The 12,341-nt window shown below is 38.4% G+C and overlaps 1 protein-coding gene across 1 annotated transcript; it reads left to right on the top strand.

Moving 5' to 3' along the window:
* Positions 1–4,532: 4,532 nt before the first annotated feature.
* Positions 4,533–10,343, top strand: csrp2 (cysteine and glycine-rich protein 2). The gene is made up of 6 exons (XM_030777468.1): positions 4,533–4,576; positions 6,564–6,682; positions 7,767–7,935; positions 8,578–8,707; positions 9,580–9,673; positions 10,259–10,343. Exons 2-6 carry the CDS (start codon positions 6,571–6,573, stop codon positions 10,333–10,335), a joined length of 582 nt encoding a protein of 193 aa, XP_030633328.1. The 5' UTR covers positions 4,533–4,576; positions 6,564–6,570; the 3' UTR covers positions 10,336–10,343.
* Positions 10,344–12,341: the final 1,998 nt, after the last annotated feature.

Here is a 12,341-nt window from a genome sequence, read left to right on the forward strand (position 1 = left end):
CAGTATGTTGCTGCGTGGGTCATGTATAATGCTAAACAACCATAACTGTTGTATTAGAATGCTTCAGTCTGTAATATCCAACTTTTGTATACACTAGCTTTCATTAAAAAAAGAAGAAGAAATAAAAGAGAAAGAAATGTGTTTTTTGCCGTCTGCTGGTTTGTAAGAGACTGTTAAATGATTGTGTTGTTATGACACTGATTAGATTCATTACTGATTTATTACTTCTAAACATTCCTAACATAAATAAGCTTCCTCCATTATCACAAACCACATTATGGTGATAAACACATCTGCACAGCAGATGGCAGCACATGTTCGGTTGAGAGAAAAAGGACTGAATTTAGATGAGATCTTAGTAGTCATTTGTTCTTTAATCTGAAATACAGACAAATGTGCTAACAAATCTGTTCTGATGTATAAACACAGACATATATGATGACATAGTCACTCTGTCAGAGTTAAATAGGACCGATGAGGAATTTCATCATAGGTATAATGAACCTGTGGACACTTATTTCCTGTAGGCTGATATTTAGAGCCTTGTTTGTGTTTATGACATAATAAACATCCCAGATGCTGAGAATGGGAGCCTTTCCTTATACTGATGGTGCTTTCGAGTTCAGTTTCTTCAGCACAGCAGTAACTGTGTCTTAAAAAGCAAGCACTTCACTAATGGCAGATACGAAATACCACAGTGATATAAAACTGTACTAAATCTAACCACAATGTTGTGTCAATACTCTGAAAAAAAAAGAAATTTTCTTAACTGATTAGTTGTGTTATATCCATGTACAAAGCAGGCCTGAGTTTAGGTATTGATGTTACATCCAGTAAATTTACAGATCAGTTCTGCACGCCGGTGCTGCTTACATTGGTTCTTGGAGACTGTGTGTGTCAGGCAATACTAAAGATGAGTCATATTCAGCAGGTCCATTTTCAGAGCTAAATATTGTTACCATGTCAAAGCCTCTTGGTTACATGGAATATCATTCTCCGTTACTTTGTTAGATATACTGTTATAATTTGATAATATTAACACACCTTAGTAGATGGGAAAAAGACACAGATACACACTGCCTCAGGGCTTTTTTTGAGTTATGCAGTAAGGTTTTACGGAGGGGGAGACTATCTGATGGAAAGAGGAAATGGGAGTTTATGTGTCTCACCCATTATGTGACTCACCCATTGAGGACAAAATGACATGTGCTTAAAAAATACAATTTATCTGATACCTATAAAATGTTACCAATATCTCATTTAGTATTGCTGGTATACCATTAATATCTTGTTTTAATCTAAACGAATGGCCAAGGATTATTCCATACACTTTTCCACAAGTTTCTAGGGACTTATTATCACTGTCCACATCAGTCATACCACTATCCTTCCAAAACAAAAAGGTAATGTGATTTCCAGGAATGAGCCAAAGCTGTGCTGTGTGCCATAATTAAGTAATTAAGTCCATTTCTTTTGTAGAACAACATACCACCTTTTTCCTCTGGCATTATCACAGAGCCTATTAGCTCTTTTTATATGGAAATGTACACTGGGTAGCCTACTTAATTAATGTTCAAACTACACAGTAATAACCATTTTGTGTATCACATAAAGTTTTTAAGAGGGTTATCTCAGTTTAAGTTGTAAACATGTAAATACTGATGCATGTCCAACACAATTGGCAAAAGGGAGGGAGAGTTTAATTTGTCTGGTGATTTTATGTAGACCAATTAGCAAATCTGGCACTTCCTCTTTAACTTATACTTACAACACAGAGTAAACATTGCTTGACATTTCCCTTTATATGTTGCTATCTAATGGGATTTCAAGAGACATGCAAGAGGAGCCAGATTTTAGAATATCCAGTCCCTTAAAGATGGCACTGAGCCACGGAAACTGTTGGCCAACGAGAAGAGCAGTACATGTCAAGAGTAAGCACATGCATGGAAACCTCAATGAGCCGGTTATTTATTTCATGCACTCTTGTGTGAGCGGTTTACGGAGTTAGTCCCCTCCTCAACCAAAGAGGGTGTGTTTTTTACCATAAAAGGCTCAGAAGAGAAGGACAAGCTACCTGCCCCATCTGTTTTTCATTCTCATCTCACTCTGTGTTTTTCCCTAGTCCACAATAAATTCTTTCTGAATGACATTTCTTACTATTTGCATTCTAACTCAAAATCTTGGCTGAGAAGACAGGAGAATGGACAAACTGTGAGGCTAGAGCTCACTGATCGTGGCATGGCCCTCCAGATTTGGTAATTACTTGAAAAAAAAGAAAGAAAGAAAAACTAGAACTAAAATTATCCTCTGGCCCATGAACAGTTAGAAGGCTAAAATATGTTACACAGGCAATCTGAAAATAGAGCAGAGAACCCCGAAAATATCCGACTCAGTGACTGACTGACTGACTGACTGACTGACTGAATTACTGACACTCCTAATCCAGAGCGCCCCCCTTTCTCTCCTTAAACCATTTTCTAAACCAATTTCCAGCTGCGTTCAGAGCCACAGAACACAGAGCTCAAATAACTGATTGAAACAATCCACCGCATGTCATGTGTAGTCAAGTGTTGTCAAAGCAGCCTACTTTCTGAAAGGTGCTTTGAATGACCAGTAATTAATGTATCTTGCTGTGTAAAACTTATTCAGTGATCCATTTGTCAAAGTAGCATTCCAAAACACACAAATTTATCATCTAAGCTCCACCCACCAAGTCAATTCGACCACAGTAGATAAGCTGCTCCTAATGCCACTATGTAAAGCAGGATAAGACATTTCAGTGTTAAAGAGACATACCTTTTATGGGAATATGGCTCATTGGGCAAGCCTATCTATGCAACTCTTTTAGTTCACTGGCATGTTATGTAACACATCAATGAAACTTGTGTTTGTTTTTTTAATTGTTAGTGAAAGCAGAGAACCAAAAATGAAAAAGAATATATATTTATAACCTTTTCCTTGAGAATAATGCCCTAACAAAAAATACAAAGATCACACAATTAGATTCAAACAGAGCATCTCAAATAAACCCTTTTTTAATCTGCAGAGAGAGTCTATAAAAGACATTCAGAATGACCAAACTCCATCTGTGGCCTCATCGTTGTAAGGGGTGACTGACCTCCTGTGTCACCTCAACTCTACCAATTCTTTTTTTCAGTTTCTTGACTTTACATTTGCATTACAAAGCCGTATTTCTGACTCATCATGGTAGACCCAGCACTCAGTTCTGTGATATAGTTTAGGGATTATACAGCCCATCATCTGTAATAAAACTTCTGTATGCTGACCAGTAAGAGTGGATCTAAGAAAACTTGTCAGCATACAAAACCAATGTTCATATTCAGGGGGAATGAATGTGGTTCTGTGATGCTGATATGACTTCTGCAAATCATTCTTACTCCTTAAGACTGTAGTAGAGTTAAATCTGCCAGTGTAGGTTTTTAATGAGGGTATACAGCTCTGATTCTTCACTCCTTTAGGAGGGATTTAGAAGCACTTGAGAGACTCCTGTAGGAGCCCAACACTGGCCAGGCACACATTCATCAGCACAGAGCTTGACATTTTGGTATGTGCAGGAGGCTGTACAGTCCTCCATTATGTCTGAAAAATCTATTTTGTCCTGCCAATATATCTGCAAAGGAGACAGAAGATAAAATTGTGCTTTTTTAAATTGATTATTCTTTTTCTCTGTTTCTATACTTACTAATGTTTGTATTAGCTCTCTTCCATATCCCCTTACACACACACGCACACACACACACAAACTCTCAGGGATTTAACAACTCATTACCTCTTTAGATCAGGCACAACAGCACCTAAACCATCCCAAGCAATCCAGTCAAGGGAGGGATGTCTTCTGTCAGCGGTGCAGTAAATTTTTCGAAGGTAGTACTTAACACAAAGTAGAATATAATGGAATTTAATTTTATTTGTTTACTCAAATGAAAGAATGTACAATGGTGTCCAAACAAGTAAATACTGTACATCGAATCTCTTTACAGAACAAGAGCCATACAGATCTGTAAACATAAAAACATAAACAGCCAAACAAACAAAATTACACAATAGTGCCACAATAGGCACAGACTTTAGACAAGCCTTTAAATAATTCTTAAAATGGTGCTCTCTAAATAATGAATCTCATAACATACTGTAATTAAGAGACAGTTAAGTTATTTAAAACATTTTGGGTGTGACAGTTATCCCTGTGGAATGAGGAGACTGATGGAACTTACAGCCATTCTTACGATATCTGATATCATTTCATCCTATGTGCTCCATTTGTAGCATGTGACATCTGCTACAAATGGTAAATAAATTGGTGTAAAATTAATTTCCTGTTTTTACAGATGAAATAGACAAAACAAAACCATGACAGCAACTTATGAACTTATGTAATATCGTTTCTGTATTGGGCAGGACCACATGACACATGAAAAGAGGCTGTTTTGATAGTTCTCCACCCCTTCGCTGAAAACCACGCCCTTTCTTAAACTATCTCAAATATGACATGCCCTAAGTCTAAACGTAATCGGCAAGTTTAGAGGTGCGGTGAAACCCAACATCTGAAGCAAATGTAAGGATTTTCCGGATATTTGAGGATATCTAGTGTACTTGTGTTCACTTTTGTGGAGCTGGTGGTGGAGGTGACTCAAACGAGCTGAGTTTGTTTAAAATATCTTGGCTTACTTGCATGGCTTTGGTTAATATCTGTCGGTCGGTTCACAGATGGTCAGGTTGAGATGTTTTTGTGCTATAAAGCATTGGGGACTTTAAAAGTTAATCTTTGAGCATTTCAGCATTTCAAAATACAGCTTTGATATTTACTTTCCTGTACTGTTATTAAACAACGCTATAATCGCTGAAAAAATAATCTGAACATCTCAACAATGCAGCTGGCTAGTAACCACCACGTTCTGTAACCAGATCTTGTTTGATACAAGTGTTGTCCATACCTAGTTTGTGGTCGGCTACCTGGTTCAACCTGAGGAACAGGTTAAAAATTACGAGTGTATCGGTGTATCTTAGCTTTGTTTTTAACCATGGCGTTTTTCTTCCAACATTTATATTACTATAGCCTTAATAGGAGAAGAAGTGATATACATAATATTTTTACACACGTTTTCTAACTTCTGTCCTTAAACCTTTAAGTTATCGTTAGAAGTTGAGACACGTTTGATCCGTTACTCACGTTTAATAGTAACTTTTCTATTTGGCATAAATGGACCAGTCCGGCATGATGACATCACCTAAAAACTTTGAGTTACTGTTCTGACGAAAAAAAAAAAGTTCTGCAATACCGATGACATATCTGCACCGACGCCAAACTTTCAATGACTCAACTTCCTTAAACGCGGACTTCTTTGTTGAGCCTTTGCTGAGGGACATGAAACGGTGGTCATTGATTACTTTATTGACTGTCCAGGCGTATCTGCATAACCTAATGTTAATTATTTGGACGGTCACAGAATTTCCCTTTCAGCTATGAGGGAGCCATGGGCATCACACTGCGTTATCCACGTATTAGTTACCAATAGACATCGGACAGAAGTATTATTAGACACTGCAACTGAATATTTTCAAATAATTAGCAGTGATAATATGAGTTGGTGTGTCATGTTAAAAAATGTATTCTCACTCGAAGAAGCCCACGGGAACTGGGGCCATTTTTGTCTCCTTTTGATCCTAGCCTTGGTTTGGGCATGTCTTACAGTCTTTAATAAAGCTGGGAGGAATGAGAGCCTCAGTAGGTAGGCTGGCTATTCTCCTAGTTGATTTATGACTACAGTGGTTTTGCGGTCAATCAAATGAAAAATAAAAGCACTCTTATTTTCCTGGAGGGTGACATCATCGCTTTCTCGAGTAGTCCTTTTTTCTGGAATGCAGATGTGCATCTTAAATTAGCATTCTATGTGTCTCCTAGACATTTCATCTTAGACACTTTTTTAAACTTCAGATTGTACATCCCGCAACTGACATGTATTTTAAATTTGTCTTTCAAATGACTGTCAGTAGCTAGAAAACTGTGATAATGTGTGACTGTGACAGAAGTTATGACATATTTGGCACTATCGCCTAAATACTTTTCGTTCATATGCTTGAATGAGCCAATGCTATGACAGAGGCATCACATAGCTCCATTTAACTTTCCATTGTTCCTTTGTTAGTTCCCAACAAACTGATGTTCCAACTTCCTGACTGCACTAGGATTTTGCTTGTTTACTCAACTAGGGAGGTGCAGACTATTCCCCACCTCAGAGGAAAACCTGTAGCTGAAATACTGACTGTGGATTATGCTTCACCTGTTTATTCTTAAGTATTATCGTTATGAAAAAGAAAACAAAAGTGGTCACAGTCTTAAAAGTCTGTTTTAACAACCCGTGGTCCAATCGGTAAGATAAGGGACAAATCAAACATGCATCTACCCAATTCTCTTCGCAAAGTACAATGAAATGTGTCCCAGTTTCTATCCTGGTTGTATAGGCAAAAGAGGCAGAACAATATCCCTTCCATAAAATGGCATCTAACTATTCTCAAATGGTTATCTTCTTGTTTCTTTGCAGTATCAAAATGCCAAACTGGGGAGGTGGAAACAAATGTGGGGCCTGTGGAGGGACGGTGTACCACGCTGAGGAGGTGCAGTGTGATGGAAAGAGCTTTCACAAGTGCTGTTTCCTCTGCAGTATGTGAGCTAGCAATATCCTCTTAAATTGGTACCTGTGGCTAACAAGTTAGACAGGATCTTAAATCTCCATAACTGACAGTCATATGAAATTTACAACAAGACTGAAATTGTTTAGTTTTAATAAAAGGAGTTGTTTACTCTTTGTTCAGTTTGCTCTGAATTTGTTACTCTTTTTGAAAAAAAAAAAAAACTACTTTGGAATTTCCTCTTGTGTTTTTACCTACTTGGGGAACAATACCTGAGAGTTTGTCACAAAGAGAAAGATTTGTCATTTTTTGCCCTTCATTTGCCCCTGCGATTTTCTTGTGACAGTAATTTTCAGACAACCTGAAAATTAAATGTAGACTGAAACTGAATGGACAATTCGATTTGCAGATTCCTGTCCATCCAGGTGTTAAACATTTAAAATTTTGCTTCTGCATCCTTGCTGAATTTGTCAAACTGTTAGCTAATAGTTTCGGAGGTCTTGACTCTTTCTTTTCATGTCACATGTGCACATGCTCTGGAGTACTATTCTGGGACTGAAATGGAAACAACACGGGCCCCAGAAGAAGATTTTTTTTTTTTGAAGGCCGGCCACAAAGGCTGCTTTGTGTGGACCAACCATCGATGTATTAATGAGCAGAGAAAGTTTTTAATTTTGTCCCTGTTGTTTTGTGTCCTCTCCTTGCTAAAGGACTATCAAAATCCGCTTGTCCCGTTTTCATTGTCCCTACAAGGTGGCTCACTGCTCTTTCAGTCACTTGCTTGTGAGTCAGAGTTCTGGCTAGTCACTTGACATTTTTAATGTAGTTAAACAAGGACATGTAATTAGAGAGCCTGAAGTGAATGTAAAAGGCACAAACACATCCCCTCCCATCTATGGTATGATGTTTGTCTCTATCCTTAATGAAATAAGGGACAATGACTTATTCTGAGGCTGAATATCCAACTGCAGACTTAACAGCATGTGGAGTCTTGTGCTTCATTCAGTCACATGGGCCGGATAAAGCTGACATTCCCTGTCATTGACAATATGTCCTCTTATTGAAAACCAAGTTATTCTGTTGTTGTATTCACCACAGCGTTTTCATCTCTCCAGTGGTCTGTAGGAAAGGTCTAGACAGCACCACCGTGGCTATCCATGACAGTGAGATCTACTGCAAGTCCTGCTATGGCAAGAAGTATGGACCAAAGGGCTATGGCTACGGCCAAGGTGCAGGAACACTGAATATGGACCGTGGAGAACGGCTTGGAATCAAACCAGAACAGTGGGTGTTTTTGCAGTTGATGTAGATACAATCTGTTTATGACAAATAGTTTGTAGGCAAGATTTATTTTAGGTAGTCCAAAGATGCAGGTTTTACACTGACTTATAAATATACGTTTCATATATGTTTCATATATGTTTAGAGACACCAATAATGTTTCCTTTCATTCCCACATCACAGAGAGGATTATGGACAAATTATATGGAACCGTAGAAACCCACGGTGATCACATCACTGAAAAGGTCTTATAGTATTGCTTTCTTTGGATGGCCCATAGTTCAGGCTTGGGAATGTCCATTTACACTGTCCTTGAATGATTATCAATGAGTTTCAAGGGGGCAGTCCTGCAGTGGATGGAAACCTTGTCCAGGGCCTGTTTGCTATTAGAGAAATACTAGCGTCAGGTGATTTCTGTTGCAAAAGGGCCCATTATGAAACCATGACTCCTGGGCAGCCCAGTTGACCTGCGTCTCTTTCTGCATTTTCCCAGCACAAAGCAGGCCATTCAGAGCAGCTGGGACATACGGTTCCCCTTCGTTAGGCTTAACTCCAGGCCCCATAACTGAGCAAGGCCTGAGGAAAGCAGCTCTGTCCTGAAGCCTCTTATCTGATATTACTTCGCTTTTTTCCATTATCCTTCAGGACGCAGATTCACCGACCTACTACAAACCCCAATCCTTCCAAGTATGCCCAAAAGTTTGGTGGCTCCGAAAAATGTGCACGCTGTGGGGACTCTGTGTATGCTGCAGAGAAGATCATGGGTGCAGGAAAGGTGAGAGAACGAGGAAATGAACTACACATTGTCTCAAAGAGCATGTCTGAATCCAAGTAGTTTGCAGGGGACAAATCTTTAAGGATGCAGGAATATCTTTAAAGAAGCAATCTGTTATCACATATTCAACTGCTAGTACTCCTTAAGTACTTCTGAGTACAATTGTCATGCATGGTAGCGAAATTAGCAATGAATGTTAGAGGTATACCATAAACGGATGATTCAAATGGAAACACCAGAAGGCAAGTTATGTTTGAGACTTCGGTTAGAATTTAAGGTGATTCTGATGGTGGGGTATTTTGAAGTACTTACACAGACCCACCCAGAGTTTTATCACTTTTTATTTTCAGTGTTCATTAGTTGTCTTAGGGAGATGGTACAGTGAGAGATGATAGTGGCATGCATGCATTGAAAGATTGAGCTAAAAAGTGATTTGTGTTTTAAATTTAATATGCTTTGTGTGTTCTCTGCGGATTTGAATGAGGATGGAAATGGTTGTGGACATTCAGGATATGACAAATCAGCTGTACTTCACAGACTGATGTCATGGGGCAACATAACTGAGGTTTGGTAGGGCTGCGGAGTTTTCAGGATTTAAGGAAGGGGTGAGGGTGTGTCAGAGATTAAAGTGATACATCTCTATCTGAGGTTCCTTGAGAATACTAGCATATGACACATTGGATTATAGCCAAAACAGTCCAGCACCAGTGATTCAAATCTTACAGCTCAGTGTGCAGATTTACACAGCCTGACCGCACTGTTCCTGAAGCTGTTTCTGGGTGTCTTCCTATAAATCAAAAAAGAAATGCGTAAAAATGAATGCACATTTTGCTTTAGACTCATGTATTCCTATTTCTGTCCCACACTCGTAGCCATGGCATAAGAACTGTTTTCGATGTGCTAAGTGTGGGAAAAGCTTGGAGTCCACCACTCAGACAGAAAAAGAAGGAGAGATTTACTGCAAAGGTAAGTATCTTTCTGAAAGCAGAATTACAAACAGAAAATGGGTTAGTTTCTCTCACCACAGCCTCCGTAGATGGACAGTGAATAAAGTTTACAACTCTTATGCTGTAAGGCTGGATCAGCAAGTCATTATGTAATGACCGTGGGGAAAAAAAAGCTCACAAAACAATGAGGCCAAACTGCCAGACCAAACAATCAGCAGTTTGGAATTTAGTTACACTACAATGTCTTGTAGACTAAAAAATGTAACAGTACTTGGATCCCGGAATTCACGCTGTACCTAAAGCCTTTGACTGATGTATATAATATTTCATCTGAGTTTCAAAACTGCCAGTGAAGTAAAACGTGATAAGCAGTTGAACTGTCAGATGTAAACTGAAGCATTTCAAACCAAGCTTTGTTTAAATCCAAAATTGGGAGAGACATTGTGTATAAACAAGATACTTTTAGTTCACTCACTATTACTGACACAGCTTCAGCTAATTTACAGCACACTTGAAAGTGACTGCTATTGAGGTCAGTGTACAAAAGAAAGTGATTCATTATTCATTACCAAGATGTATGCTCTTCTCTTCCCTTTCCATTTAGCATGCTATGCTAAGAACTTTGGACCCAAAGGATTTGGCTATGGACAGGGTGCCGGAGCTTTAGTACATGCCCAATGATGCCTTCTGCCGACTAAGAGCCCACACAGTTTTCGCTTTGGACATTTCTGATCATTTTTGACAACCAGATTTTACTTATGTGATGATAAAGCCTTTTATGGGGATTAGGTGTGATTGTTTGCTAAAAAACTAGGTCTTACTGTTGGCTGCCTTTGTGCAAGAAATAAAGCTACAATCTGTGACTGCTGGAGTATTTCTGTTTGCGAATAATAGACTATCAGGAACAATTCTCACGTTTTACTTCCCAATTCTGAGACTTAACCCTATTCTTGAATAATATCAAAAGCACACACACAAAACTGGCCTGGGTATTTTCACATTTTAATGTTTTTTATTAAAGCCATTAAAATTGAACCATGCCCAATATGTTTACATCTGAAGCAAAGTTACAGTGATTTCCTGGAGACAGCTGAGAGGCACTGTTAATGGTCATGTGCTTTTCACATGGTGGGAAAAAGGGGCATAAATCTTAGAGGCTGAGGAACCGTAAAGTTTAATATTTCTCTAAAAACTGCTTTTGATCCAAAACTCAGGGATTATTCTTTTGAGAGATTGTTTCTGCGCCCGTTGTGAGTACGTCAACGCTGAACGAGTCCAAGAATTACATTATGTCCATTACTAATGATGCAAACATAATGAGCTTGCAAAGCAGGTTTACCTTGCTAAAAGTTGCTCTGAATTACAGCATGATATTACGCTGGAAAAAAGACCTGGATCACTATTTCTCTTGCATCTTGCTTTACAATTTGTACATCCAGTAGTATAACAAACCCAGCGAAATGACATTACAAAAAAGAAACCCTTTCATTTGACTATTATCAACAAGAATGGAACATTCAAATATATTACATCTTTGCAAGGGGCGGGCTGATAGATATTGGGCACCTTCAGACCACGGAGGACTTGCACTTAAGATACACACATTGGCTTTAAAACATAAAAAAGTGGTACATACAAATAAACAAACAAACAAACAAAAAAAAACGTACTTGCAAATACTGAACATTCACTATTTACAGATGCATGGCTGGCTGGGCTATCACTGGGCAGACAGGATGGTAACAGATGGTCAGCAGTGTGGTGACAGCCCAGTGTCCAAGCATCGCACATGCAGTGGAGGTTTTTGCAGGTTAAAATGCCTATTGACAGCAGTGTTGGACATTACTAAAAGCTACAGTCATACACTTGGATTATAGTCAATTTTTCATCTCTTTTTGGTCAAAATGAAAAAAGGTGCAGTTTCAACTAACACTGACAAAAACAAAAACGAAAAAAAAAAAAAAACCCAAACAAACAAACAAAAAAAAAACATCACTCACAGCAAAAGTTCTAGATTGTTTATGTACAGATGCACATTCTTTACATCTCAGTCCATCCTGTTGCTGCTGCTGAGTCCACTTGTGTAATCAAAGAAAAAAAAAAAGAGGAAGTGAACGAGAGCACAGGGTGGGACCAAGGCTACCTGCTGAGGCCCTCCTCTCCATGTAAACGAAGTATTTCTATAGGAAGCGACAGGAATTGATCTTGATCCTTCAGTAACAATGGGAGAACCCAAACGATGATCAGTGCATTCTGTTAGGCAGACCAACAAATAAAAAAAAAGAAACTTTTGCAACCGTTATTAAAAAAAAGAAAGAAGAAAATAACACTAAAATACAAACAGGAAATGAAGACTTGTGGACCTATTCCTGTAGGCAATTGTCCTGAATCACTCCATTAAGTTAATACAGGTTCAATTCGTCTGAAATAGCTTTCCCCCAACAGACTATGAAATGAAAATGTAGACCTTCTCTAAAACTACTCATATATTAATAAATAGTGATGTATGTATATGTGAAACACACTTTCTCTGTTAAGATCTGAGGGCACCAGGATTAATTACCACAAAGTGGACAAATATCGTAATATAAGAGACTTTAAACATAATCAAATGGTACCATAACACAATAATTTGACTATCTATAAATAGTTTTAAAATAAATATGTCTGTCACATTATTAGAAGAC

The sequence above is a fragment of the Chanos chanos genome, chromosome 1 (assembly GCF_902362185.1).
Source record: "Chanos chanos chromosome 1, fChaCha1.1, whole genome shotgun sequence".
Taxonomy (NCBI): Eukaryota; Metazoa; Chordata; class Actinopteri; order Gonorynchiformes; family Chanidae; genus Chanos; species Chanos chanos.